We start from the raw sequence: 26,030 nt of genomic DNA, 5'->3' as shown, positions 1-26,030 counted from the left end.
ATTACATATACATACTAATTTATTAATATGTCCATTAATTTAACAAATATGTATTGAGCATTTATTTATTGAAAGGAGAATAAATATAATTTCTTTTCAAAAAAAAAAGATTGGTGTTCTACCCCACACCTGACTTTTCACACCACATTCAAACAAACTGCATAGTTTTCCAGAAATTATTTTAGAAGTTTTAACTTGAAGCTAGCTTTCATAAATTTTGGCTAAAATCTGGACCGACAATGCAAAAACACAAAGGTCAGAAATGTGTATTTTGAAAAAAGCATTTAAAAGACTAAGTTTTAACTTTTAAAAAGGAGTTCAGGTTACTGTAACTAATGGGAAATGTGACAGACTGTACTGCTTTCTAACTTTATGCAAGCAATCTAAATGGGTTAAAATTAAGGATATATCCAATATTATGAGATTTTGCTGACAAATAATATGTATTAATAAGCAACAATCAGCTTTAGAAATTTTAAAACTTACAAGTATGTCTGGCCAGCGAGTAGTTGGATCCACCACTAGTCAACCCAAATCCCTCAGGAATTTGGCTAGAGCTTCGAGGTCTGGTCAATAGCTTAGGAGGTTCAATTTCAGCACCAAATTCAGCTCCTATTACTCCAAGTAAAACAATAGCAGTAGCTTGCTTTCGTCTTTCCTCATAAGATGTAGAAATTTTTTTCATTTGTGGGACACTTGATAAGCAACCTGAAAACCAAAACATAGAATCCCAATTTAAAACAAATCAATAGAAAAAAGACATATGATTAGAAAAACATTCAATATTGCACATTCTGGAAAGAACAGTATTTCCAACAAATGGCACTAGGAGAAGTGGTTACAAAAGAATGTATTTAGATAGACCCCATCTTTCAACATGCAAAAAAACAAACAAACAAAAACAAAAAACCCTGAAAATTGATCATAGTCCTAAATATAAGAGCTAAAACAAAAGAACTCTAAGAAGACAACATAGGTGTATATGTTTGTAATTTGGGGCTATATAATGATTCTCAGATATGATATCAAAAGCATGAGTAATTTTTGAAAAATTTTACATAGGATTTCATCAATATTAAAAACTTTTGTGCTTGAAAAGACGAATCAAGAAAGGATAAAGACAACCCATAGACTCAGAGAAACTTTTTATCAAACCATGTATCTAATAAAAATTATCTCCAGAATGTATGAAAACTCTTATGACTCAATAGTAAGAACAATCTGAATAGATATTTTTCCAAAGTTGTATGACTGGTCAATATGCACATGAAAGGATGCTAAATATCATTAGTCATTAGGAAAATGCAATGCAAAACCATAATAAGATACCACTTCACATCCACTAGAATGGCTGCAGTGAAAAAGACCATCGCAGTGCTGTGGAGGATTCACCGAAATGGAAACCCTCATGCTTTGTTGGGGGGCATGATAAAAATGGCACAACTACTTTGGAAAAAGTTTGGCAGATCCTCAACAAGTTTGACATAGAGTTACCATGTGGCCCAGCAATTCCACTCCAAGATATCTCCCAAAGAGAAATGACACACATATACACACACAGACTTGTACATGGATGTTCTTAGCAGCATTGTTCAAAATAGGCTTGTAAACAACTTAAATGTCCATCAACTAAATAATAAGGAAAACGTATTAGGTTGGTGCAAAAGTAATCACAGTTTTTGCCACAAACCATGATTACTTTTTTACCAACCTAAGTATATCCATTCAAAATTAGATTACTCAGCAATAAAAAGGAATAAAATACTGAGACATGCCACATGAATGACGTTGAAAACAATATGCTAAGGGAAAGAAGCTGGTCACAAAGGACCAGATTTTGTATGATTCCATTTATATGAAATGTTCAGAATAGGCAAATCCACAGAGACAGAAAGCAGATTTGCGGAGTGGGGTAAAATGGTTAATAATCGCTAATTAGTACTAGTTTTGGGGGGCAATGAAAATGTTCTAAAATTAGATTGAGGTAGTATCTGTCCAACCCCAAACATGCTAGGAATCACTGAATTCAACATTTTAAAAGGATGACTTTTATAGAACATAAGTCTTACCTCAATACATTTTTTTAGAAAGACTGCTCATTAATTTATTAAGTTGTCCATTAGTTGAACAAATATTTATTAGGCATCCACTTTGGATTAGAAATTACAAAGCACGATAATAGCCCAGATTTCTAAGAATCTGACAAGTGCATGAAAAAAAAGAGAACATCTTGGATTTAAGACTTAAAGGATAAGTCTTCCAGCCAATAAGAGGGATGGGCGATACGAGGAGGAGAAGGATGATTATTACATCCAGTATGGGCCAGAATGCAAAACAGCAATCAGATATTTGAAGAAATACTTGTTACTGGAGCCAAGTTCAGTATAGTCTCATATTCAGAAGAAAGCGCAGAAGGATACGCAAAAATATTTTTAAAAATTTTTATATCTTTACTAGGATACCAATAAATAATAGGCAATTAACATTCCTAATACATAATATTACTTCTAAAAATTTCCTTTTTCAACCTCACTCCTGCCACATTCTTTTAAGACTTGTACAGTTCTGCCTTTTAGTTCTACTCCACTTTAAAAATAGTCTACCATTTTTTTTGATATTATTATGCATTATAAGCATCCACAGAATTGTTAGAAAATATACACAGAAATCATGACAAACATGTACATGACTAACAAACTTTATATAATACTGATGTTTTCCAAAGGTTTCCAATTTGAATAAAATAATTAATTAACTAACCTAAGTACTATCAAAGCCTAACATAGACTGTGTTTTGACCTCACTGCCTTGCCCTCCTGCCCTAAAGGTCACCACAATTCTGACCTTTTCAAATTTTATATCTATTATTTAATCATATCAATGTTACCTGAAATAAATTAATATATTTTCTGGCCTTGAACTATGCTTCCATATCTGGGGTAAACCGTGGATAAATGTATGCATGGATGGGCAGTGACAGATAGATAAACACACAGACAGATAGACCCTGAACTAAATTTGCTAATAGGCTTTTTTATATTTATGTTTATAAGTGAGATTGCTCTATAATTTTCTTTTCATCTTCTATACTTAGTATCAACATAATACAAGCCTCAAAAAATGAGTTAAGTAATGTTCACTCTCTCAGTCCCTGAGGTCCCCCTTCCAACACTCCTTGAAAACAGTTGGAGGATTCTCGAAGTTTCATGACAATTCTCCTCTAAAACTATTAAATGTCTGCATTGCGGGACATTCCTTATCTAGAGTCAGGGGGTAGGAGATGGTGGCAAACGTAGCAGGATGAAGGAAGGAATATTTATTACAAATTTATATTCTTTAATATCTCCTTATTTATTTTGACTTTCTTAAATAATTTCTGGCAGATTATAATTTTAAAAGATTTCACCTACATTTTTAAATGTATTGATATGAAATTATTTATAATAGTCTCCACATGATTAAAAAAACTCAAGTATACCAGCAGCTACGGACCCTTTAAACATTACACATTTATATCTTCCCTATTTTTCATGCTCTTCTGAAAGTTTTCCTGGAAATACACATTTTACCAAATTATTTTTGTTTTGGTTTTTATTTTTGTAGAGACAGGGTTTCACTATGTTGCCCAAGGTGGTCTTGTACTCCTGGCCTCCAGTGATCTTCCTGCTTTCTCTTCTCAAAGTGCTGGGATTACAGGCATGGGCCACTTTGCCCAGTCTCACATGATTTTTTAAAAAATACTTTGGTTTTGATCTTATGTGTCATTGCTTTCTATCTTGTTAATTTCTGCCCTTATTTTTATGATTTCTCCTCTACTATCTTTAGATTATCTCTTCTCTCTGTTTTGCTTCTAGTTTCTTATGTTGAAGAGCACTCACTTATTTTCACTATTTCATATTATGGTTAACATTGCCAGTCACATACTTAACACACACATTTTCCTCTTATCAATTTTTTTCTGAGTAGCAATGCACTCAAATCTTTTCAAAGTCCTTTCAGGAACTGAGGAAGCCATAGCCTAGCTCCTGCCTTTACATTTTATTCATGATGTATTTTAAGTCCTCTTTAGCTCATAGGAGCCAAAGGCCTGTTTCTGGAAAGCAGCTAATGGTTTCAGCCCAGATCATTACATTTCTATTTCATTACTTGTCCATAGAGACATCTTTTTTGAGTCAGTTATGGCTCTTTGGTTTTCTCTTTGCATATTTTATCCATCATAGCAATGTATTTGGCACAGGAGGATTAAAAAAGTGAACTCCTGGAGGCCGAGGCGGGTGGATCACCAGGTCAAGAGATCGAGACCATCCTGGTCAACATGGTGAAACCCCGTCTCTACTAAAAATACAAAAAATTAGCTGGGCATGGTGGCGCGTGCCTGTAATCCCAGCTACTCAGAAGGCTGAGGTGGGAGAATTGCCTGAACCCAGGAGGCAGAGGTTGCAGTGAGCCGAGATCGTGCCACTGTACTCCAGCCCGGGTAACAAGAGCGAAACTCCGTCTCAAAAAAAATGTGAACTCCAGGAGGTCAGCTTTCTGCTTTTTCTAATATTAATCCACCCAGTTTTTTTCTGGCCACTTCAGTTCTTTGCTTTATATGTTGATTAAGTGAGTACAACAAAGGTCAAAGCTCAGTATGCCAACCCAGAAATCAGCAGCAAGGCCCTCTGAATACTTTTTGGTATTTTGTTTTATTTTATCTATTGTTTTGCTTTGTTGTTCTGTATTACTGGAGGTAAGGTAAACTAAAGAGGTGTCAAACCATGAGAGGCCTTGTATGGCAAGTTGAAGACTTCTAACCTATGGTTAATTGAAAGCCGCTGAATAGTTTTGTACAAGGTAGTGATGTTAGCTTCATTCACTTTTAAATCATGGCAGTGGCAGTATGGAGGATGAACTGTCAGGTTAAATAAGACTGGTGTCAAGGAAAACCAAAAGAAGAGTCATACAATGATCAGGTGGAGAACAGCAAGAACCAGTGGTGGTAGGAGTTCATTCCATCCATTATTGAACTTAGATATTCAACATGTAAGAATTGCAGGTCTTATGTATGCCTGGCATTACGCTAGATAAAATTAATATAAGAAAGTAAAGCCCTGCCCTCATTGAACTTATGGGGTACTAAACAGGCATTGGGAATATATAGATTACAGAATCAATGAGAACTTTCCGGATGTAAAGAACAGTATGTTCAGGAACTTAAAGCATGAAGTGGCCTGTGGATTGCTATTTCAAGGACAGGTAAATTGGCTGTAACTCTAACCCTAGAGGAGAAAATGAGGCAGGAGAGGCAGGCAAAGGCCAGATCATATATGATTCTGTAGGTCATACACACATTCCAATTTGTATCCCACAAACAGTGGGAAGATGTGCAAGATGGGTTTTCAACTATAGCATAACTTAATTAGATTTAGGGTTTCAAAAATCCACTGTAAGCACACTATAAAGAATATTAGAAGTGGGGTGATCACTTGGGGGATACTGAAGAAATCAAGATGAGAGGTTATAGTGGATTTGGTTTTGCGATGTTAAACAGAAGATACAGGAAGTAGAGAGCTTTATGATACATGGTGAGGTCTGAGAAGATAGAAATATGGCAGAAAGATTTGAGATGTCATATCCTAGGTTCTTTTTAAAAATCCTGATTAAAACAAAACAACCTTGTCAAGAAAGTAGATACAGCCTTTCCAGAACTTTAAAAAATTTCTGGAGGACATGACTTTACAGTATACACTTTAAATTCCATTGTTCAACTGTGCTGAAAGGCACAAAAAAATCTGGATGTTGGCAAGGAGACCTAGTTGAATCTAATAAGTGGAAATTATAGGATATTATAAAGAATCTAATAATTGAAAAAGAACTGAGAAAGTGGCATGAGAGCACATAAGGAAAAAAGGAGAGTTGGTTACCTAGAAAACTAAGATGGTAACACCGGAGAGTATTACTCACTTGGATTCCCAAAATGTTTGGTGCGATTATGAGTACAAAAAAGATTTGTTGTTGCTGTTACAGTTTCTTAGCTTCTGCACATCGTACTTTTTTTTTTTAAAGTTAGTTCTGGATGTTTGCCATTCACTTTTAAGTAGTGTATAGAACGGAAAAATCTGAACGGAGCCCACAGATAATAGATTTATCTTTAAAACTATCCTAATTGCTCATGTAAAATTTTGGTTATGACGCATTTTCTTAATTTGTTGAATTTTGTATAGGATATTTCAGATCATGTGCAGGTTGATTAATGATGCTCCAATGTTACAAATTATTTTGTCATGGTAAATCATATTTTATGAATTACATTTTTAAATAAAAATATTTTAAATTAATGAATATTTAAAATATCTTCCAGTCTGATACCAAAGTATGCATTTCTCTCCACATGGAAATTTTCTGATTTAAAGACAGAGGAAGTGTCAGTAAAAGTAGTAGCAGGGATATGTTATTACACATTCAAAGTATGACACCAATCTGTGATAGCTATGGTAACTAAAGCGAGAAAAAAACACCTAAAAGTGTAATCATACTAAGAAAAAAATCAATAAGCATCACCTCTGTGTTAGAGGAACCTTAATTCTAGAAAAAGGGATATGTAACAGTCTGATAATCTGTATCTCAGGGCACACATTTAAAACCAACTTTGTTTATGCATAAGAACAGGCACAGGAGGAAAAGCTCTGTGGCACTGCATCTAGATTCATGTACTATATATTTTCTTCTTTACATAGCATTCTTGAAACAGGAAGCAAACCGAGCTCCCTTCCCCCATGTCTCAGCAAGAGCATGCTCCATAACAATAGTTCAAAGGAAAGCTCTATTCTGCAGTTGCACTGATTGTTCTGTCAGCTGACCTCTGCAGAAGGGAATTGCTAACCGCTGCCTTGCTCCTTAGTTGACAAATGAATGATCGCAGCTCCATCTATTTTCACTATGGCTGCCTCTAGCCCAGGTGCTCAGACAGAGAGCCTGGTGTGACATCTTAGATCAAGATGAATTGGCACAAACTCCTGATCCAAGATTGTTTTATACCATTTAATTTAGTTTCTTCCCCTGCTTGGATGAGCACAGCTCTGGTTATGGATTTCTATTCTAATGTACTGAAGCAGGCCCTGAAAGAAGCCAATGAAGCAGCTGCTGGAGCAAGGGACTGCAGGGATACTGATCAATAGGCAAGGCATTGACCCCAGCCGTTCAGCCTCTGCAACGGCCACTGCTTGAAGCGGGAGGGGGCACAGAAGCACACATGGGCTGCTTCCAGTAGGAAATTAAACAACAGGGGCATTTGGTGAGCTCCGCCTCCATCCCTGGTCCCCCACCTTCTCTATGTTCCTTTTGTTTAATTGCCTCAATTCTGTCTTAACTCCCACTCCTGTGGAAGGAATTAAGACTTCAGGGAAGTTTTAATACTGTACTTTCAGTCATCTGTAAATTTTATTCCTAAGCTAATAGAAAGAATAGTAACAGGTGCCCTCTGCTAAGTGGCCAAAATATGAACCCTTAATTAGCTGTCAAGCACATCACTTGGTGGAGCTTAAAGTTTGGCATGTACATAGGCGCCGAAGAACACCGTCCAACTGGCAATTAACAGTACTGATGCTGAATTTCTACAGTATGTAATCTTTATTTCTATCAGATCTAAAACGATGATAGCCCTTTGTTAATAAGGAAAGAGGTAAAAAAGAAGGAAAAAAGGAGTCCCTAAAGGACACATTGACTGATTAGTGATTCTCTAAGGTAGAGATGTCCATCCCTGCTACTGTTCTAAAAATAACATGGCAATTTCTCATTCTTACAGTTTTTCAAATTTGGAAATATCTTTAAATGGTTGGTTTGCCTGTATTTTCTGTAAAATAATAGAAGAAATATGTAATTAGTTGCAATGTTATCTTACAAATAGAATGACAACCAAATGAATGATTTTGAGATATTAAAAATAAAATAATTCTGCAAAAGTAAACCTTTCTAAAGCTTCATTTGTCTCATGAAAATTTGGGATTTTTTCACAGAGACATGCCTCCATTTAATCATGCTAAGCGATGACATGGAGATCCATTTTCTTGACAGGACGGTTGATCACCCTATCACAGTAAGAAAATTAATACCTTCAGCTAGCCCTGTGTGGAAAACAGAAGCTACATGTGATGGTAAAGGACATAAATATTCTACATTTTAAGTTGCAAACAGAATACATGTTCTGTGTGAAAATGATATGTGGTCTCATTATTGGGTTACTTACAACAAAATATGAGGATTTAATTTTGATTAAACAACCATTTACTTCCTACAGTATTCTTCAAAAGTACGTAATTGTCTTCAGATTTAGCATAATTGACTCTAGATTTATACAAACAGGAGTAAACACTTTACTTACAGCTTAACTAGAATACAGGTAAAATATTTGAGAAGTTTAAGCTATTTAAAGGGCTATGAGATATTGATTACTTCATTTAAAAAGCAGTCAGAGAGTGCAACCAAGAGGTCAAGATAAATTTAACAGTTTGAAGCACTTTACTAAATAACTCTAAAGATCATGTTAATTGGCTTTGTGCAGTTCTAGGGTAAAATTAATTTTATCGTAGCTTACAATAAAAGGATTAAAAGACATATTAAGTTCTTTGGTTTTAACTGGAATAGGAATCAATGGATTTGAATTAAGGCTAAAGGCGGTTTATGAGAGATGGACTACTAGCAGATACTTTATATGTGCTATTAGCCATATATTGATGGGGCTCTATTATTGCATTAGGTATTAAAACCTTGGATAAGTAGATACCACCAATTTACTACTCTGAGAATACATGTTCAGAACTGTGCTTTGACCTGAAAAAAACTGTTTTCAAACATTCAATTCCTTATTTAAAATGAGTGTCATAATACTTGTTACAGCTGACTTATACATAAGTAAATTTCTAGTAAAAGTTAAAATATGATTGCATTCAATCAGAACTCCCTTCAGGATAATTATATTGAAAACATAAACTAAAATAAACATATCATTAGGATTTTTTTTTAACCCAGCATATTATATTAAGATTAGGGTTAACATAACAACTATATGCCAGATATTTCTGGCACAAGAGGGAGTCCAAATAACATTCACAAGGATACAAATAGTTTCTAAACTTGGTATCAATTGCAATATACTCTAAAACTCTCTTTAAAAGATCAGAAATGTCTATTTGTTCATGATAAATAAAATTAAACAGAAGTGTTTCTTTACTTTTAAATATTTAATAATATGTTTGAGAATCATATGTATTGAGAGATAAATTAGTTTTACTATTTGCTGCCTGGCAAAGTGAAAAATACAATTTGCATTTAATAAGACACAATTTTAAAAACAGACAGCCATGACTTTGTAAGATAAGACTTTACATAACTGATTAGAAAAACAGTGAGCGCCAAGATCTCACAGCAGAAAACTAAATGGCAACATGTAGAGATTCAAATACTCTGGATTAAGCTAGAAAATACTTTTTATTATGGTTCTTTACAGTCTTGTTTCATTTGCAATAAAGTGTATTTGCTAATATTAGATTTTTGATTAATTATTAAAGAGCAAGAGCAAACTTAGCAAAGTGAACTTTGTTAATATTGACAATCTGGAGGACAAGCGAACTTTCAGAACTAAGACATGATTTCCTATGCACGATGTCTACACACAGTTAGAATAAATAGTCTAAGCACATCATTCAAAGCCCTACAAATGTTAGTCAATAAAGCAACAAAATATTTATTTGTTTTCAGACCAGTAAAATATTCTTGTAAAATTTTCATTTTATTTATTTATCTTTTGTCACTCCCATGGATATTTTAAATGTGATATGGCATTATCAGCACACACTGACTATAAAAAGCATATATAAAATTGTATAATATATAAAATTGTATACTGTACTAAGATGAGTTTAAAACAATACATGATAGCGAAAAGTGTCCAATCAAAATATATTTCAAACTAGATCTTCAAAAGTGAGTTAAATTAAAATTGTCCTTAAATGTACTTTAATCAAAATAACTTAACCTTTCTCGTGACCACCCAAATTGAGGCGGGACATGGTGGCTCACACCTATAATCCCAGCACTTTGGCGGGTGAGGCAGGAGGACTGCTTGAGCCCAGGCGTTCAAGACCAGCCAGGGCAACAGAGCAAGACCCTATCTCTAAATTAATTAATTAAATTGATATACCTGGTTGCCTAATGGAATATTACCACTTTATTTTTTAAGATCTATTTTCTTAATTATCATTGTATGCTGGTAATCAATATGCTAATTCTATATTTGCATACACATAAATACATTACGTGTACATAATTATGCTATATCACATAAGTATACAGCATTCTTAGTGAAGGTACTAAGACATAATACCAAAGGAAGCTAGAACTACACTTTTGCGATTTTTTTAAAACATGTTTTAGAATCATAATGAGAAAAATGTTGGCCCTCAGTGGAATTTTCACAGTATAAATAAATTGTTTCCATATATGTATGGCTCCAACATTTTCCATACCTACTTGCTGTTTTTAGGTTGCTTAAAGTAGGGATAAAGTACAATGCCATAAAAACGTCAAATTTTACCAGATATATAACAATTGTCTTTCAAAAAAGCTTGCTAACAATAGGAGAAAAAAACCTTAAAAATAAAAATGTTTTAATATTCATTTTTGAAACCACTGGCTTTAAAAGAATTTAAAATGCTACATAAGTCACCCAATATACCCCGAGTCTTTGAAGTAAAATACCTCAAAGATAAATGTATTAAATGGGAACACATAAAGACATAGTTTGGTGACAGTCCAGGTTGGGAGAAAGGACTCACGATCTCACTGTCCTGGTGGTGAATCCAGGTTTCATAGGCTCAGGTGGAGGACATATGTTGTAGATCCATGCCATTGTAAATGTATATAATTAAGTTTGTTTTTCTAAACCAAATGTGTTTATATGAATATTACATATTATGCTCATTAGTTGGCATAACTTAGAGCTCTGCAATTTCTACAAAATGTGGCAAATAAATTTCAGTGATATAAAAAAATAAAATTGTACATGGTTGTATGGCCAACATGTAAATTTCTACCTGTGCATCTGAAGTAAATAAAATAAAGTGTGCGAGTTTTCTGTGTCTTCTTCTTTGCCTCCTAATGAGAAATTGAACTGATTAAAAATGGCTGTCATAGGGCACTTCAACACTTACTTTCAAATTTTCACATCACCAAAGCTAGTGTGTGTACAGCTAATATTACATTAACAGCATAAGATTCCCCCCACTGTATTAAACACATACTTTAGTTGCTTTGTGACACATCTGCCAATGTTTTCTTCACATCTACTGATAGAACATATGAAATTTGCTTCCCAAATCTAAGAGGCTTTTACTGCTGTTGTTGCTCCTGCATTATGACCCCCTCACTTGAAAACTGAAGAAAACAAACATGCTATTAATTTGTATGTATGCACGATAGCCCCCTGCTGGAACACAATAGGTTCTGCAAATGTATATTTCTTTCTGTGGATGCTGATTAAGCTATTTTGAAATAATGCCTACTGTATACACATGTATTACATGTGTGTGCATTTGACAAAATAGACAAAGCTATTTCCCAGTAAATCAGATAAATGCAAAATATATGACCAGTCTAAAATAATTTTCTTTTTCAAAGAAATAATATAATCACTCCTCTGAAGGTGTCTCAATTATTTTAATAATTATCAATCTTAAGCTTTGAGGGCAATTTACATGTTTTTCAAGTAATTCATGTAACAATTTCTTATTTTTCACAAAGATTCTGTCCTATACCTATTTTCTCACCATCTGATCATAAAATACTTCTTTTTATTCTCTACCTGAATAATCAAGTTAAGTTTTTTCTTTGCCTTTACTATTAGTGCAAACATTCTCAGTTTGAAAGGAAATTGAGATTTTACTAATCCCAAGTATCTAAGACATTTAAGTAATCGAAAGTCTTCTAGGTAAAAACTATCTCCAAAAATGTTCAATTTTTGTTTCAATTGACCTTTGAAAGATGAATCTGCTAAACATGCCAAATTTTAAAACCTACAAATTGTAACTCTGAGACCATTATTCACATTTTCATGAGAAAAGGAGTATTTCAGAAACACAGTGGCTAATGCCTTGTAAAATTATACAAATCTGAAAACACAGCAAATCATTCTCATATATATTTTCTAATACAGTTACTACTTAGAAAAAGACAACTGGCAATGAGATTTACTTATAAAAATAGCAGTGCAGACATGGTACGTTTCTGTAAAAGATCAAATGGAAAACATAAGACAACATTTGGTGGACTGATAGATTACCTCCTATGAAAATTTTATATCTGTGCATGACAGCACAGTAAGAAATAAATAAACCTAAGGTGATATTTATTTATAAAATGACAAATCATTTATTGGATTTGCTTAAAAATATTTTCACCTAGGTAATTATCAACTCAGTGATGTAAAACTGAGATGAAAGGCCTTGCTCTACTTCTGAGCTATTAATAAGTACATCTGTTCATTTATAAAAAGTAACTAGTATTCATTTTTTTGAATTATTTTGCAAGAATGAAACAATGACATGTGACTAAAAGTTACCATTTTTTAAAGGTTCATTTGGAATAAATCATCAAAAGGATCTCTAGCTTTGAAAAATGATCACCTTATGTTATTTTTTCTTCAGCTTTCTTTACTGCAAGTAGAAATAAAGGAGCATAGTTAGGGGCAACGTAGTATCTTGGAAATTAATGTCCACGCCTTTGTGGTAACTGCAGATCTTGGAGAAATTGTGGTGGTAAAGCCCAGAGCAAAGTTTTACAGCAGAGACTTTAATTACCCAGTCCACGAGTAGCAGCCATACATTAGATTTTATCTTTTTATTCTATTTAAGTATCCGGAATTATTGAAACTTGACAAAGATAAACATATTGAACAACTTACTAAGAAGTAAAGAAATTTAAAGAAGGGATATAAAAAAATTTAAAAGAAAAATAAAATAAGAGAAAGAAGATATGTAAAGGAGAAATGAAATAGGTCAAAAACAACTTTGAATTTTAATTCACTAATCACATTAATAAATCAAGAAAGCAAATCTTTAAGGAAGAAAAAGACAAATAAGCAAAAGCAACTAAGCATTTACGCTCCAAGTTTAAAAGCCACAGACAAAGTAAATCAGAGCCTCAGGCCGTTAGGTATGCACTGATTGTCAGTCCAGAAATTTTTTAGAAAGTTGTCTAACAACAGGCAAAGAAATATGCATATGGTAAGTGGCTTATGCCAATTTTCCCAGAGATTTCTAAGTAGCATCAGAGAACTTGAAGAACTAGAAAGCCTGAATTGCTATTAGATAGCTACACACAATGTTCATTTCTGATCTTGTTACATGTTTTGAGTTTCATTATTTTTAAGCTGCATGTAGAGAAATGAATTATGTGCCTATAAAATTGTTTCAGATGATTTAAAAATTAATTTACATTTGCTCATTTTATGAGGGAGATAACCAGTCTATCAAATCAGTTCTAGTTATTATTTGGCAATTTTTTTCCACAGACTTTTTTTCTATAAACATGATTTCTTTTACTATATATCTTTTTACAAATGAGCATAGATACTAAAATTTACTAATATTATTTAACTACTTTATAAGATTTCCTATTATCTAGTTAATTTCATTTAAAATTTGGGTCTGAATTGTCCCTTTTGCAAATATCAAACTGAAACTGCTTTCAGACCTTGAATTTTTGCACAATTATTTCAATGTTTAACTTAGCACATATGCTTAGAGATATTAAATATCTAATTCACTCATGTATTACAGCTATGGATTTGGAAAGGCTACCACTCCTGAAATAAACATTAAGAGAAAACTTTAATATTTGCCTATATATGTATGTAGTCAGATACTCAGGTTTGTAAGATGCCATGCCATTTTTCAAAACTAATTTTAAAACAATCTGTTTCTGCTACATGATACAACATAATCATTTTCTCAAAATTCTCCCTATCTATCTCCCTCCCAATGATTTGAATCATTAGGTTACTTTGGAACTGGGAAGACGAATCTCTTAATTAGTCTTTTATTAAGACAGAAATAATAGCATATATAAAAACTTAGAAAACATATGTATTGATGTTGGGTAAACATACATACTCAGGATGGCTCTTACTGTACTTACACTGTTCTAAGACGTTAAAAAAAAATTTAGGCTGGGTGTGGTGACTCATGCCTATAATCCTAGCACTTTGGGAGGCCCAGACAGGCAGATGGCTTTTGAGCTCAAGAGTTCAAGTCCAGCCTAGGCAAAAATGGTGAAACCCCATCTCCACTAAAAATACAAAAGAAAAAAAAATTAGCCAAGTGTGGTGGTAAGTGTTTGTAGTCCCAGCTACTACAGAGGTTGAGATGGGAGAATCGATTGAGCCCAGGGAACGGAGGTTGCAGTTAGCTGATACTGTGCCACTGCGCTGCAGCTTGGGCGACAGATTGAGACCCTGTCTCATAAATAAAGAAAGTTGATACAGAATAGATGTACATATTTTCAAGGTATATGTGATAATTTAATACATTCATGTAATTTGTAAAGATCAAATGAGTATAACTGGGATATTCATCATCTTAAATATTTGTCTTTTCTTTATGGTAGAAATGTTCAAATTATTCTCTTCTAGTTATTTCAAAATACATAACAGGCTCTGAGACTTTCTGGCAGAACAAAAAAAGGGACATAAAGTCAAGAGGAGATAAACTTTACTGAGAACTCCTACCACCACTGCCATAAATCCACCAGTGTCAGTATCACAGATTGCCATATGATGGCTCAACACTGACAAAAATAATCCAAAGCAAGAATTTAATATGTGCTTATAATTTCTCTGAAACATAACTTCTCTTATTAGCAAAGGAAAAAATAAATAATTTATTGCTTAATCCACTGTTTTTGATTTCTAAAAAATACTTAATAGTATTTACTTATGGAAAAAAATCTTTCAAAATATGTGAAAGATAAAAAGGACCCCAGCTTAAAAACATGAACAAAGACGTGAAGTTTTATTTTTTACTTAAGATGCTTCATACATCTACTAATACTATATTTGTCATGACATAATTATATGCCTACTACAATCAATTTCCATATTCTTTTAAAAAACAGAAAAACCATTAAGATCTAAAAAGAAAAACAAAAAACGTATCAGAAGCTGAGTGTGTAAAGCATCTCTTAGGTCCAAGATAAGATGACTGGGTGAATTTTGAAATTTCAGAGAAAAAAAGGATATCATAGAGCTGCTCTTCTCATCAGACCAACAGATACTTTATAGATAGAAAAAGTAAAGTAGGTGACGTGTGCAAGTCACAAGGTGAAGGGCATAAACAGATTTGGCATTCCTGGCAACATCATTTTGGATGGATCGCCAGAATCTTCACTGGCCTATAACTGCAGTGTTTATTACACAGAGATTAGCTAACATTTTACTCCTACTCCAACATGAATCTCTATTATGTATCTTCAAATCTTATATAGTTTTAAATGTTTCTTTAAAAATAATAAGCAAGCAAAATTTATAATTAAAAAAGTCTTTAAAAAAGTTTTGGACCATAGTATTTAATGTTATATATATTTACTACAGAGTTATCTTTAAAAAAATGTAGAAAATTCCAGAGGAGATATTCTATCAAGCATATGAAGTAACTATATTAAATTGCTTTATTGTTTTTATATAGAAGATACATATGAAATACTGAAACATACCAAAAACAAAGTACCGAGCATAAATGCATTACCATACAGAAACCAAATACTTAAATGATTTAACAGAATGATAAAATCAGCATGCCTTCCACAGAAACATCAACCATTTCCACAGAAGAAAAATTTTGCCAAATATTATATATGGTCAATAACACTAATTCAAAATATGAATTTAAATATTTATTTTGCTACATAAATCTTCCTGTAAGTTAATGTCAACTATAAACATGCATGTGCAAATATTGTCCTAAGTCACATACTGTACCTTGCAATATTGCAAATAAATTCATAATCATTTCTGAAGTTTACTACATAACATCAAATAATAGCTAAGAATCAACATAAGGGTTAAGACAATCATTTTCCACTGCATACTAGTGCTATTCTAAGCCGATAGTGTGTTTAAATCCACACCAATGAAATCAATACAGCACTGTTCTATTCAAGGTGAGACCAAATAAACCTGTCTGAAGCTTTGAGAAATAGGCTTTGCAGTATACTTTGAGTGCTAAATGCCTTTCAGTCCAGAGATCTGTCATTAAATAATCATTAGCCATCATTCACTCTTCCTAAAAAGCTTAACATCTAAACTTGTTCAGCATCCACTAAAGCATTAGTATAGACTACCAAGTAAGTACTCATTAGCACTTAGAGATGTTTCAACCACTCTGTTTTACCATGCATCATCTTTTCAAAAAAGACTGCAAAATATTAATATATATTTACCATTGGATTAGAGTGCAATGAATAGAAATGATTAGTAAAAAGGATATCAATGTAATGATCGGTCTTGTTTGGATAACATGGCATAACCTCACAGAGCTACAATCAACTCTTTCCTGGTTAATCTATCCAAATAAAACCCAATGTCTTTCCTCCCACTGAGTATCATATATTATTTAGTACCGTATACATGTCAAATGAATTTAAGTTAATAATGATAGAGAATTCATCAGGAGGCAATCTGGGCTTTGATCCGAAGTATATTTTAAAATAATGCTTCCTTTATCAATGCTATTCATATCTCAATTTCAATATATGATCATCTCAATTGCTAAATATCTACTATAATGGATCCTGACCTATTTTAGATATCATAAAGTAGAGAGACAAAATTGAGTTACATTTTTCTTCTATTACCTGAGAGGTTAAATAAATAACAAGAATGATCTTTATTTAGTAATGTTATTAGACGAAATGTATAAATTTGATGATCAAGGTAATTTTCTTTGTACTAATAAGTTAATTTTTTGTATGCTATTATACTAATCCTCTCCATTTCGAGTTAATGTTAATTAAAATGTCATTTTTGCAAGACATTAATTTGTTCTTCATTTTTAAAAGCTCAAATAAAAATATATGGCCAGATACTTATGATCTCATTTACAGTTTTATAACATCACTTTCAATTTATTTAATATGGATTTCAACCTAAGTGAGAGTCATGACATTAAACATTTCATTTAACCAGATATTTGATATTTTCCCAGAAGTATTTAGATACCTAAATACAAAATAAAAGTATTCTTTTAGCTATTAGGTACTTTAAATACATACTGTATAATATATTTAGAAATGTTCTAGTATTCTAAATATTCGAAGTCCATTTTATCTATGACTTTTTCATTTTTCTCTCAAGATCACAACATAAGTTTCAATTGCTAAGATATGAGCAAGTAAAATATTACTTGGACAGTTTGGCAAATGTAATATCACAAGGTTATATTTCAATTTATAAAGCATTTTAAGCCTCAGAAATTAAAGAAGGTATTATTATATAAAACAAAACACATCACAAATCATTTTATTGGTCAAGTTACCTTTTACATGCAGTGTTGAGATTTTTGGAACTCTTTCAATACATTACAAGATATAAAATGGCCATTCATTTTCACTTGTTAAGGTGCATCAATAGGTGCACTGAACTGAACAAACAGCTAACTAAAAACAAAGCACCAATTCAGTCATTATGAAAAGGACAAAATTCTTTGGAAAAATTCAAGAAAAATAATAAAGCTAAAAGTCATCTATTAATACTTGTATAATATGCAGGTAAGAGAAAAAGGTAACGTCCAAAGTCAGCTAGAATAATGTAAATATAAATTAGTTACTTTCTTAGAAAAGCTCTGATTCTCAACATTTTATACTTTTGCAAAATAAAAATATGATGTTCACAATTATAATAATTTGCCAGAAAATGTAACACTTTTGCAAAAATATATAATTTACAAAATTAGTACCACCGAACCTAATTATGGTCTGCCTTCTTGTAGAGGTATATTTTTTCAAAACCTCAGTAAAGTCTCATTTCTTAATCTATAAAACAGTGCTGGCAAAGTGCTTTTATCCCTCTCAAATTCTGTACCAAGAATATCACATTGCTAATCCTTTCCTGACTACAGAATCAATGTTTGTAACACCTTTCTTAAATTTTAAGAAATGTTTTCTTCTTTATTATTACAATCATTTAATTTAAAACAAAACTGATTTATTATCCCTACAATTCAATTTAGCCTCTTTTTTTAAGGCAAAAATAAGAAAAGGAATTTTATTTGTCCTCTCTAACAATAGTATTGTTTTGTATATACTAAACAACTGTGTTATAAAAAAGAAACAAACTGTTGTTTTCAAGTAATTCATGCCTTTAAAGATATGTTAGATTAACAGTTAATACAAAAACATGATCAATAAAAGCAATTCATTCTTGACTCTCAAATCTCACTGGGTATAGGTGAAACTTCAATAAAACCAGTACTCTTCTGGATTTTACATTTTGAAGCATGATTACTATTTTATTGAAAAGTATATAGGAGTAACACACGATTCTAAATTATAGTCATTTTGAAACTAAGTTGCAACTTATCCTGATTCTTTATGAACAGACTAGGTTTTTATTGGAAATCAATTGGAAGGCAGGTAAAATTAGATAGCCATGGTTACCAGAATATCAATAAGAGATACAGCAATATCCAATTCCAAGTCTTATGCTAAAATAAAAAGTAAAAGATACTGAAATAAAGCTACATCCTCTGCATGCAAATGTTTAAGATGCAGAGGATGTAGCTTTATTTCAGTATCTTTTACTTTTTATTTTAGCATATATTTTCAATGCAATTATATATACTCAGAAATATATAGTAATAAAAAAATTTTCATTATTGTTACTTATCAAAATTATTACTGAAACAGGGTTTTCTATTTTTCACTTGCAGGTTCTAAAAACTAAAACAACTAGAGTGAAATGTAAGGCTATAAAATGGGCAATTTAAGCTTTATCACATTTCAAATATTTCTTTAATATAGGCAATGTTATATATATAAGAAAAACTTTTTAAAATGTAGTGAGTATGCTATGTTGATTTTAAGTGTTGACTGTATAAAATTAAGATAAGTAAAAAAGAGAAATGAGAGTTTATCACAAACTTTTAAGTACTATTCATATACAGTTAAGCTATAATTACAATATAAACATTACTTATAATGTAAATATCTTCAAAATGCATTACATAATGAATTTATACTTGGAGGATATTAAATCAATATCAGATCAAAATCTTCGCATTAAAAAAATAAAGTATGCAGACTTCCAAGATAATCGTGGATGACAGTAACATAATAGTGGATGATAGCAAAGTACTTCTAAAAATTATTTCAGTTTTGCTTCTGAATTTTTCTTTGTTAATTTGTATTTACATGCAAATTTTCATCTACTTTCTATTCAACTAGATATACTTAGGCTTATTTGCAAAAAGGCATAACTGAATTTTTATAGAATATACTTACATATATTAATAATCCATCTCATTTATGCCTTAAACTTTAATTTATAGAAAGAAATGCACCTTTCTATAGGTACAACAATCACTGACATTTTTTTGTGTGTAAAAGTACTGAAAGAGTCCAACAGTGTAACCGTTAGTGGAATGTAACAGTTATATTACACTCGAGGCTATTAAGCATGCATTCCTTTACCTAATTAAGTGTTCAGAATGAGGAGATTCAATTTTCATAGGAGAGATGAATCAATATTATACTAATTTTTCTTAAAATATTTCTCAAAACCTCTAAACCTTAACATGTTGTTCACTCCTAAAGTGACAAATAGAATCAGTAGGTTCCTGAAATACGCTACCAACAACCCTGTCCAGAAATGAAAGGCCAAAACTACATTAAAGAAAAAAAAAATGAAACCACAAATAAGTAACAGAATTATAGCAGGCCCTACAGTATTGTAGAGGCTCAATACTCGACTGCTCTGCTGCTGGAACAACTCCAGAGAGAGTTAACCTGGTGTGATAAAAGACTTGACAAAGCAATTCTGACTGTGCAGCAATGCTAAGTTGTGGACTAATACAAGAACAGGAGGCCCAATCGCTGTCTTTCACCATGCACAATTTACACATGGCTTTATCAATAGCCTTAGTGCTGAATACAGAACACACTCTATTTGGCTTTCAGTCAATTAAGCTTTAAGCTGTCAGCAAACAAGACTTTTAAGTTAATTTTGAATCACCACGAATCAAGTTGAAGGTTGTGAAAGGGCGGCTCACATGCCGGCATGAAAAAAGGCAGTTTAATTGCCTCTGAATAGCTATTATATGCTGCAATTGGCCTATTGAATCTTAGATGATCTATTTATTTATCAAAGTGCAACCATCAAAGATTAGAAAAAGAATGAATCATATAAACTGTACTTTCACTGTTTCACATAAGAAATTGAAAAGTATTTAAAAATTGTTATTTTTAAAGCAGATTTAGTTTTTAAACAGAAAACATTTGTGAAATAGAAAGCAAAACAAAGTAGTCAACATAGAAATAGAGCAATTGTATTTCTAGAGAAACAAAGAAATATTTTTAAAAGATACAGTTTTTACCATATAATATTTCCATGTATTATTTGATACAAACCAATGGTTTAGAACACATGTACTCCTTCATAAATATTTATATTATAAATATTCATGAAATAAGAGACAGAAAAAGAATTATAAAATTGAACTAAATCAGAGAGATTTTAAAACATCTTAATTTAACATTCCTTAGATTAACTGCATCATTAATTGAGTGAAGAAAAAGAACACCAAATACATCATTTTAACAAAGACTCTTAACTAAGATTAAGGATTACTCAAGAATATAGCAAAATCAAATTAAAAGGATTATTCTATTCCTAAACTGCATGGTATCTATTTTCAAGGAAGACTGTGGTTGGTCACAATCCTAATGAGTTTTTTCCTGAAATTATTTTTTTCAATTGCATGTGATCTGGTTTATTATTATAGGGTTACTCATGAGTGCTGGATACGTATATTGATTTTTTTATTAGAAGAGAGCACTGAAGCATTAGGTCAGTTGGGGGAAGGGAATGCTCAGATTTTGTAAACAGATGTAAACACGGATCAAATTTAAGGATGGTAAAACTGAACCATTTTGCTTTAGCTGGAATGAGCTATGGTTCTTTTTTCACATTTTTACAAGTCAGTCCTTCAAGAGTAAATGTACTGAAGCATGCACTCATGATAACACAGGGAAATCATATGGAGATTAATGGCTATAAAGTATTAATGGTTATCAGAATTTAGATAGAATATGGGTTAATTTTAGTGTTCCCTCAAGAACAGTCACATATTCTTGGAGGCATGGGCCCATCATTCTGTTTCCACTCAGCAGAGGAGATGGGCTTGGGAATCAGTACTGACTACCATCATTCCAGGAATCACCACACATTCAGGGGCTGAAATCTAATGAAAGAGTATGGAAACCCTTTCTCCTTCCCTCTTTTCTCATCCATTATTATCAAATACTTTTCTTGCAATTGATATTCTCAAAGGATCTTAGAATCATTTACTAATTACTCCCCACAAAAATCAATACTACTAAAACCATAAAGATAAAGACATTAAAAGAGAGAATGCCTATATGACTTCCAAGGGAAACACGGGAAGGAATCAGATTAAGTGTGAAGAGCTAGCCTAACCAGGATAACACAAAGTAGAAGCCAGGTGAGAAAGTGATATTCTTCTTCACCATTACTAATAAGCATTAACAAAAGACCTGTGTTCAATGGTCACAAATGTTCACTGCACATCTCCTTTCATATTTGTATATTTTATATATTTATCTAAGACACAAGGTGTTCCAAATTATTTCACTTTACTCATAGAAACATCCATCTATTCAAAATGGGTGGGAGGACATACTAGGGGATAAGAACAGAGTTTCTGCCTTTTAGTACCTCACATTCAGGGGAGGAAGGCAAACACAAACACAAATACAAATTACAAAGTATAATAATACTAAGAGCAGGCAAGTGAGTGACATACAAAATAAGGCAGATGCCGAGTGTGGTGGCTGACACCTGTAATCCCAGCACTTTGGGAGGCTGAGGCGGGCGGATCATGAGGTTAGTAGATTGAAACCATCCTGGCCATGATGAAACCCTGTCTCTACTAAAATACAAAAGTTAGCCAGGCATGGTGGTGCACACCTGTAATCCTAGCTACTCAGGAGGCTGAGGCAGGAGAATCGCTTGAACCTGGGAGGCAGAGGTTGCAGGGAGCCGAGATGGTGTCACTGCACTCCTGTCTGAGCAACAAAGAGAGAGACTGTCTAAAAAAAAAAAAAAGGTAGAAAACAATCAACTTTAGGAAGAAATCTCAAGAATAAAGAATCTGAGACACTGGTTGGAAGCTGCTGGCTAGGGAGTGGTAGACCCAGTATGCACACCAGGCAGACCACCTGTAAAGCCAATGCTGTTACCTACTATCTTAAAGAAACAACAAAAATTAGGTATACTAAAGTGTAATAACCCTTTCCTCAAAGATCTCAGAGCTTCATAGGAAAGCAAAGATAAATAAATAAAACCCAATGAAGAAAGCAATATTAGTCATTAAGCAAGGTCAACAATAATAAGAAAGTCATATTCAGAGGAAGTTGACTTCAGCAGCAGAAGGGAGGGCCTCACAGCAGAGAAGCCAGCCCAGTTAAGTCCCTAAATCCATCCAGATTTGACAAGGAGAAATAAGGATGCACCTAAAGAAAAAGAAACCACAGCAGAAGTAGAGTCCTATCCAGGCTACCAGCTCCTTCTGCCTCCTCTTGTGGCCACCATCTTATTCATCTTTTGCTCTGCTCTAGACTTTTGACATAGCATCTACCATCTTCTAACACCATTATAAAAAAATACACTAATTTATTATACTTATTTCTACCCACCCCTTCCCCCTGCTAGAATGTAGCTTCAAGAAGGCAGGGACTGAGATGCTGAGATGACTTCTGTCATTTTGTTCACAGATGTTGCTCGGGGGCTTAGAACAATGCCTGGCATGTAGGTACTTAATAAATATTTGAATATTTGATGCTAAATATTTGTTGAATTAATGAATTAAGTCCAGAAGCAGAATAACTCCAATTATACATGGGAAAGAGGAACCAGTTTACTTTGGCCCAAGGTACAAATCCTGAAACAATCAGTGGGAAGTAAAGCTAGAAGGTGAAGTCGGCCAGCACAGTGGCTCACACCTGTAATCACAGCACCTTAGGAGACTGAGGTAGGAGGACTGTGTGAGGCCAAGAGTTCTAGACCAGCCTGGGTAACACAGAGACCCTGTCTCTACATTTAAAAAAAAAAAAAAAGATAAAAATCACGCCTGTAATCCCAGCACTTTGGGAGGCCGAGGCGGGCGGATCACCAGGTGAAGAGATCAAGACCATCCTGGCCAACATGGTGAAACCCCGTCTCTACTAAAAATACAAAAATTAGCTGGGCAGGGTGGCGTGTGCCTGTACTCCCAGCTACTCGGGAGGCTGAGGCAGGAGAACTGCTTGAACCTGGGAGGCGGAGGTTGCAGTGAGCCAAGATTGCACCACTGCACTCCAGCCTGGCACCTGGCAACGAAGCGAGACTCTGTCTCAAAATAAAATAAAATAAATAAAAAGAATGAAAAATAGTTTTAGAATACAGGGGTCTTATATACAAGACTAAGGAGATTATATTCTAAAAGCAATGACAAGCCAAGGAAAAATTTTAAAATATATGATGATAATTAGGAAGATCAATCTGATAACTGTGCATTTAAGAGATCTGAGACACAGGCAGTAGCTACTAAAAGGGTATTGGCAGTGAACATGGAAAAGAGGAACTATTACGTAGCAATAAAAAGTCTTAGCTATGACGCACAAAAGAGTGAAGAGTCAAACATAATTCTAAGGTTTCAAATCTGTGTGAATAGTGCTGCTAATAAAAATCAGTAGAATTCGGGCCGGGCGCGGTGGCACATGCCTGTAATCCCAGCACTTTGGGAGGCCGAGGTGGGTGGATCATGAGGTCAAGAGATCGAGACCATCGTGGTCAACATGGTGAAAGCCTGTTTCTACTAAAAATACAAAAAAAAATTAGCTAGGCATGGCGGCGCATGCCTGTAATCCCAGCTACTCGGGAGGCTGAAGCAGGAGAATTGTCTAAACCCAGGAGGCAGAGGTTGCCGTGAGCCAAGATCGCGTCATTGCACTTCAGCCTGGGTAACAAGACCGAAACACCATCTCTAAAAAAAAAAAATCAGTAGAATTCAAGTATAACAGCTTAAAGTAACTGAAGGCTATTCACAAGAAGTCTAGCAAGCATGTGAAAGTAAAAGCCTGAGGCTCAGCAGAGAGATGAGATCTGGAGAGAGAAAGCTGGAAATGATTCCTGGTCAGATGATAGGTAATGATGAGTATACCAAGGAAAAGAAGACAGGAGAGGACCAAGCAGGGAATGCTGGGAAAACCCAGTCATGTACCAAACTTTAGGAGACAAAAAAGGGGGCCACAGAGAAGGTAGCCTCCTAAAGGAAGTTTCCTTTCCTACTTTCTTAAAGTGACAAACCTCTACACAGCCTCTTGGGCCACAGAACTGCTAGCTGGCTGTCCTCTATGCTCCTACATTGCTTCCTGCAAAGCCTCCCAGTACCATTCACAGGCTGTTTTGTGATTTGCCACTTTCTTTTACCCCTCTGTTCCTATAGCATAATCCAGGATGCCCCAGGATGTGTGTACACACACACAGGCACACACACACACACATACACACACACGTGTCTTAGTGTGCATGTAAGATTGCATGCTGCCAAAATACATATGTGTATGTACATACGTATGCATAGGTGTGTACATAAAGCTTTATGCTGCTGGTTGGGCACAGTGGCCCATGCCTGTAATCCCAGCAATTTGGGAGGCTGAGGTAGGCAGATTGCTTGAGCTCAGGAGTTGATAACCAGCCTGGGCAATACAATGAAACCCAATCTCCACAAAAGTTACAAAAATTAGCTGGCTATGGTGGTACACCCCTGTAGTCCCAGCTACCCTGGAGATCGAGGTGGGAGGATCGCTTTAGCCAGGAGATTAAGGCCACAATGACCAGAGGTCACGCCACTGCATTCCAGCCTGGGTAACAGAGTGAGACCCTGTCTCAAAAAAGAAAAAAATGGTTTTATGCTACCAATATGTTCCTGGTCCACTAAGAGTTTCATACTCTGAGGGAGAATGCTACATCAGAAACCACTATTTATTACTTTCCTTCCCCTCTAGTACAAAAAACAAAGAAGCCCTATATATTGTCACAAAGGAAGGTAATTACTCTGAATATTTTATATTGAACCAGTAGTAGATTTTAGGCCCAATATTGCCCACAGAATTTACACCTCATTCCTAGTGAGGCATTCTCACAGGATCCACAGTGTTAGTTTATGCTGACAGAGAAGAAGTTAGAAGGAATCAAAGCAGGTATCTCCCTCATATTACTTAACTTTCTCCTTTTAGGTAAAATAATTATATAATATTTTAAACAATAATTTAATATAATCATATAAGGGGAAAAGGTAGCCATAAAAATTTTTAAATAGCTGTGGTCTCATCTAAAAGTCTCTACTTCTCAAAAACACACTGGGGAGGAGGAGGGAGGATGGTAAAATGATATTACATACACTCTGGCTTCAAAGCATTGTTGCTGTTTTTTCTTAAAGACATTTTAGGAAGTACAGAAGGCTACTCAATACTTCATTATATGGGGCATCAATGTGGAAAAGACTTGGTAATTCTAGGATAATAGTCTATAAATATAGACTATAACAAATCTTTTTCTCAAGTAAAATGTTGATCATTCTTATTTAAATTTAAAAGAGAGGTAAAAAGTCATAGGATTTTTTTTTTTAAACTGAGTCTTGCTCTCTCACCCATGCTGGAGTACAATGGTGCAATCTCAGTTCACTGCAATCTCCGCCTCCCAGGTTCCAGCAATTCTTGTGCCT

General features: G+C 33.8%; 1 protein-coding gene across 6 annotated transcripts in view; it reads right to left on the bottom strand.

Annotated features, from left to right (window-relative positions):
- WDR7 (WD repeat domain 7) overlaps nt 1–26,030 on the bottom strand; it is a 390,067-nt gene that overhangs the window by 142,568 nt on the left and 221,469 nt on the right. For all 6 annotated transcript variants that reach the window (XM_054244247.2, XM_078348222.1, XM_035271195.3 and 3 more), the window contains one exon: nt 487–708. In XM_054244247.2, the coding sequence (XP_054100222.2) occupies nt 487–708 (222 nt within the window). The remainder of the gene's footprint in view (nt 1–486; nt 709–26,030) is intronic.

This window comes from Callithrix jacchus, chromosome 13 (genome assembly GCF_049354715.1).
Source record: "Callithrix jacchus isolate 240 chromosome 13, calJac240_pri, whole genome shotgun sequence".
Taxonomy (NCBI): domain Eukaryota; kingdom Metazoa; phylum Chordata; class Mammalia; order Primates; family Cebidae; genus Callithrix; species Callithrix jacchus.
This window is presented reverse-complemented; position numbering and strand designations above follow the sequence as displayed.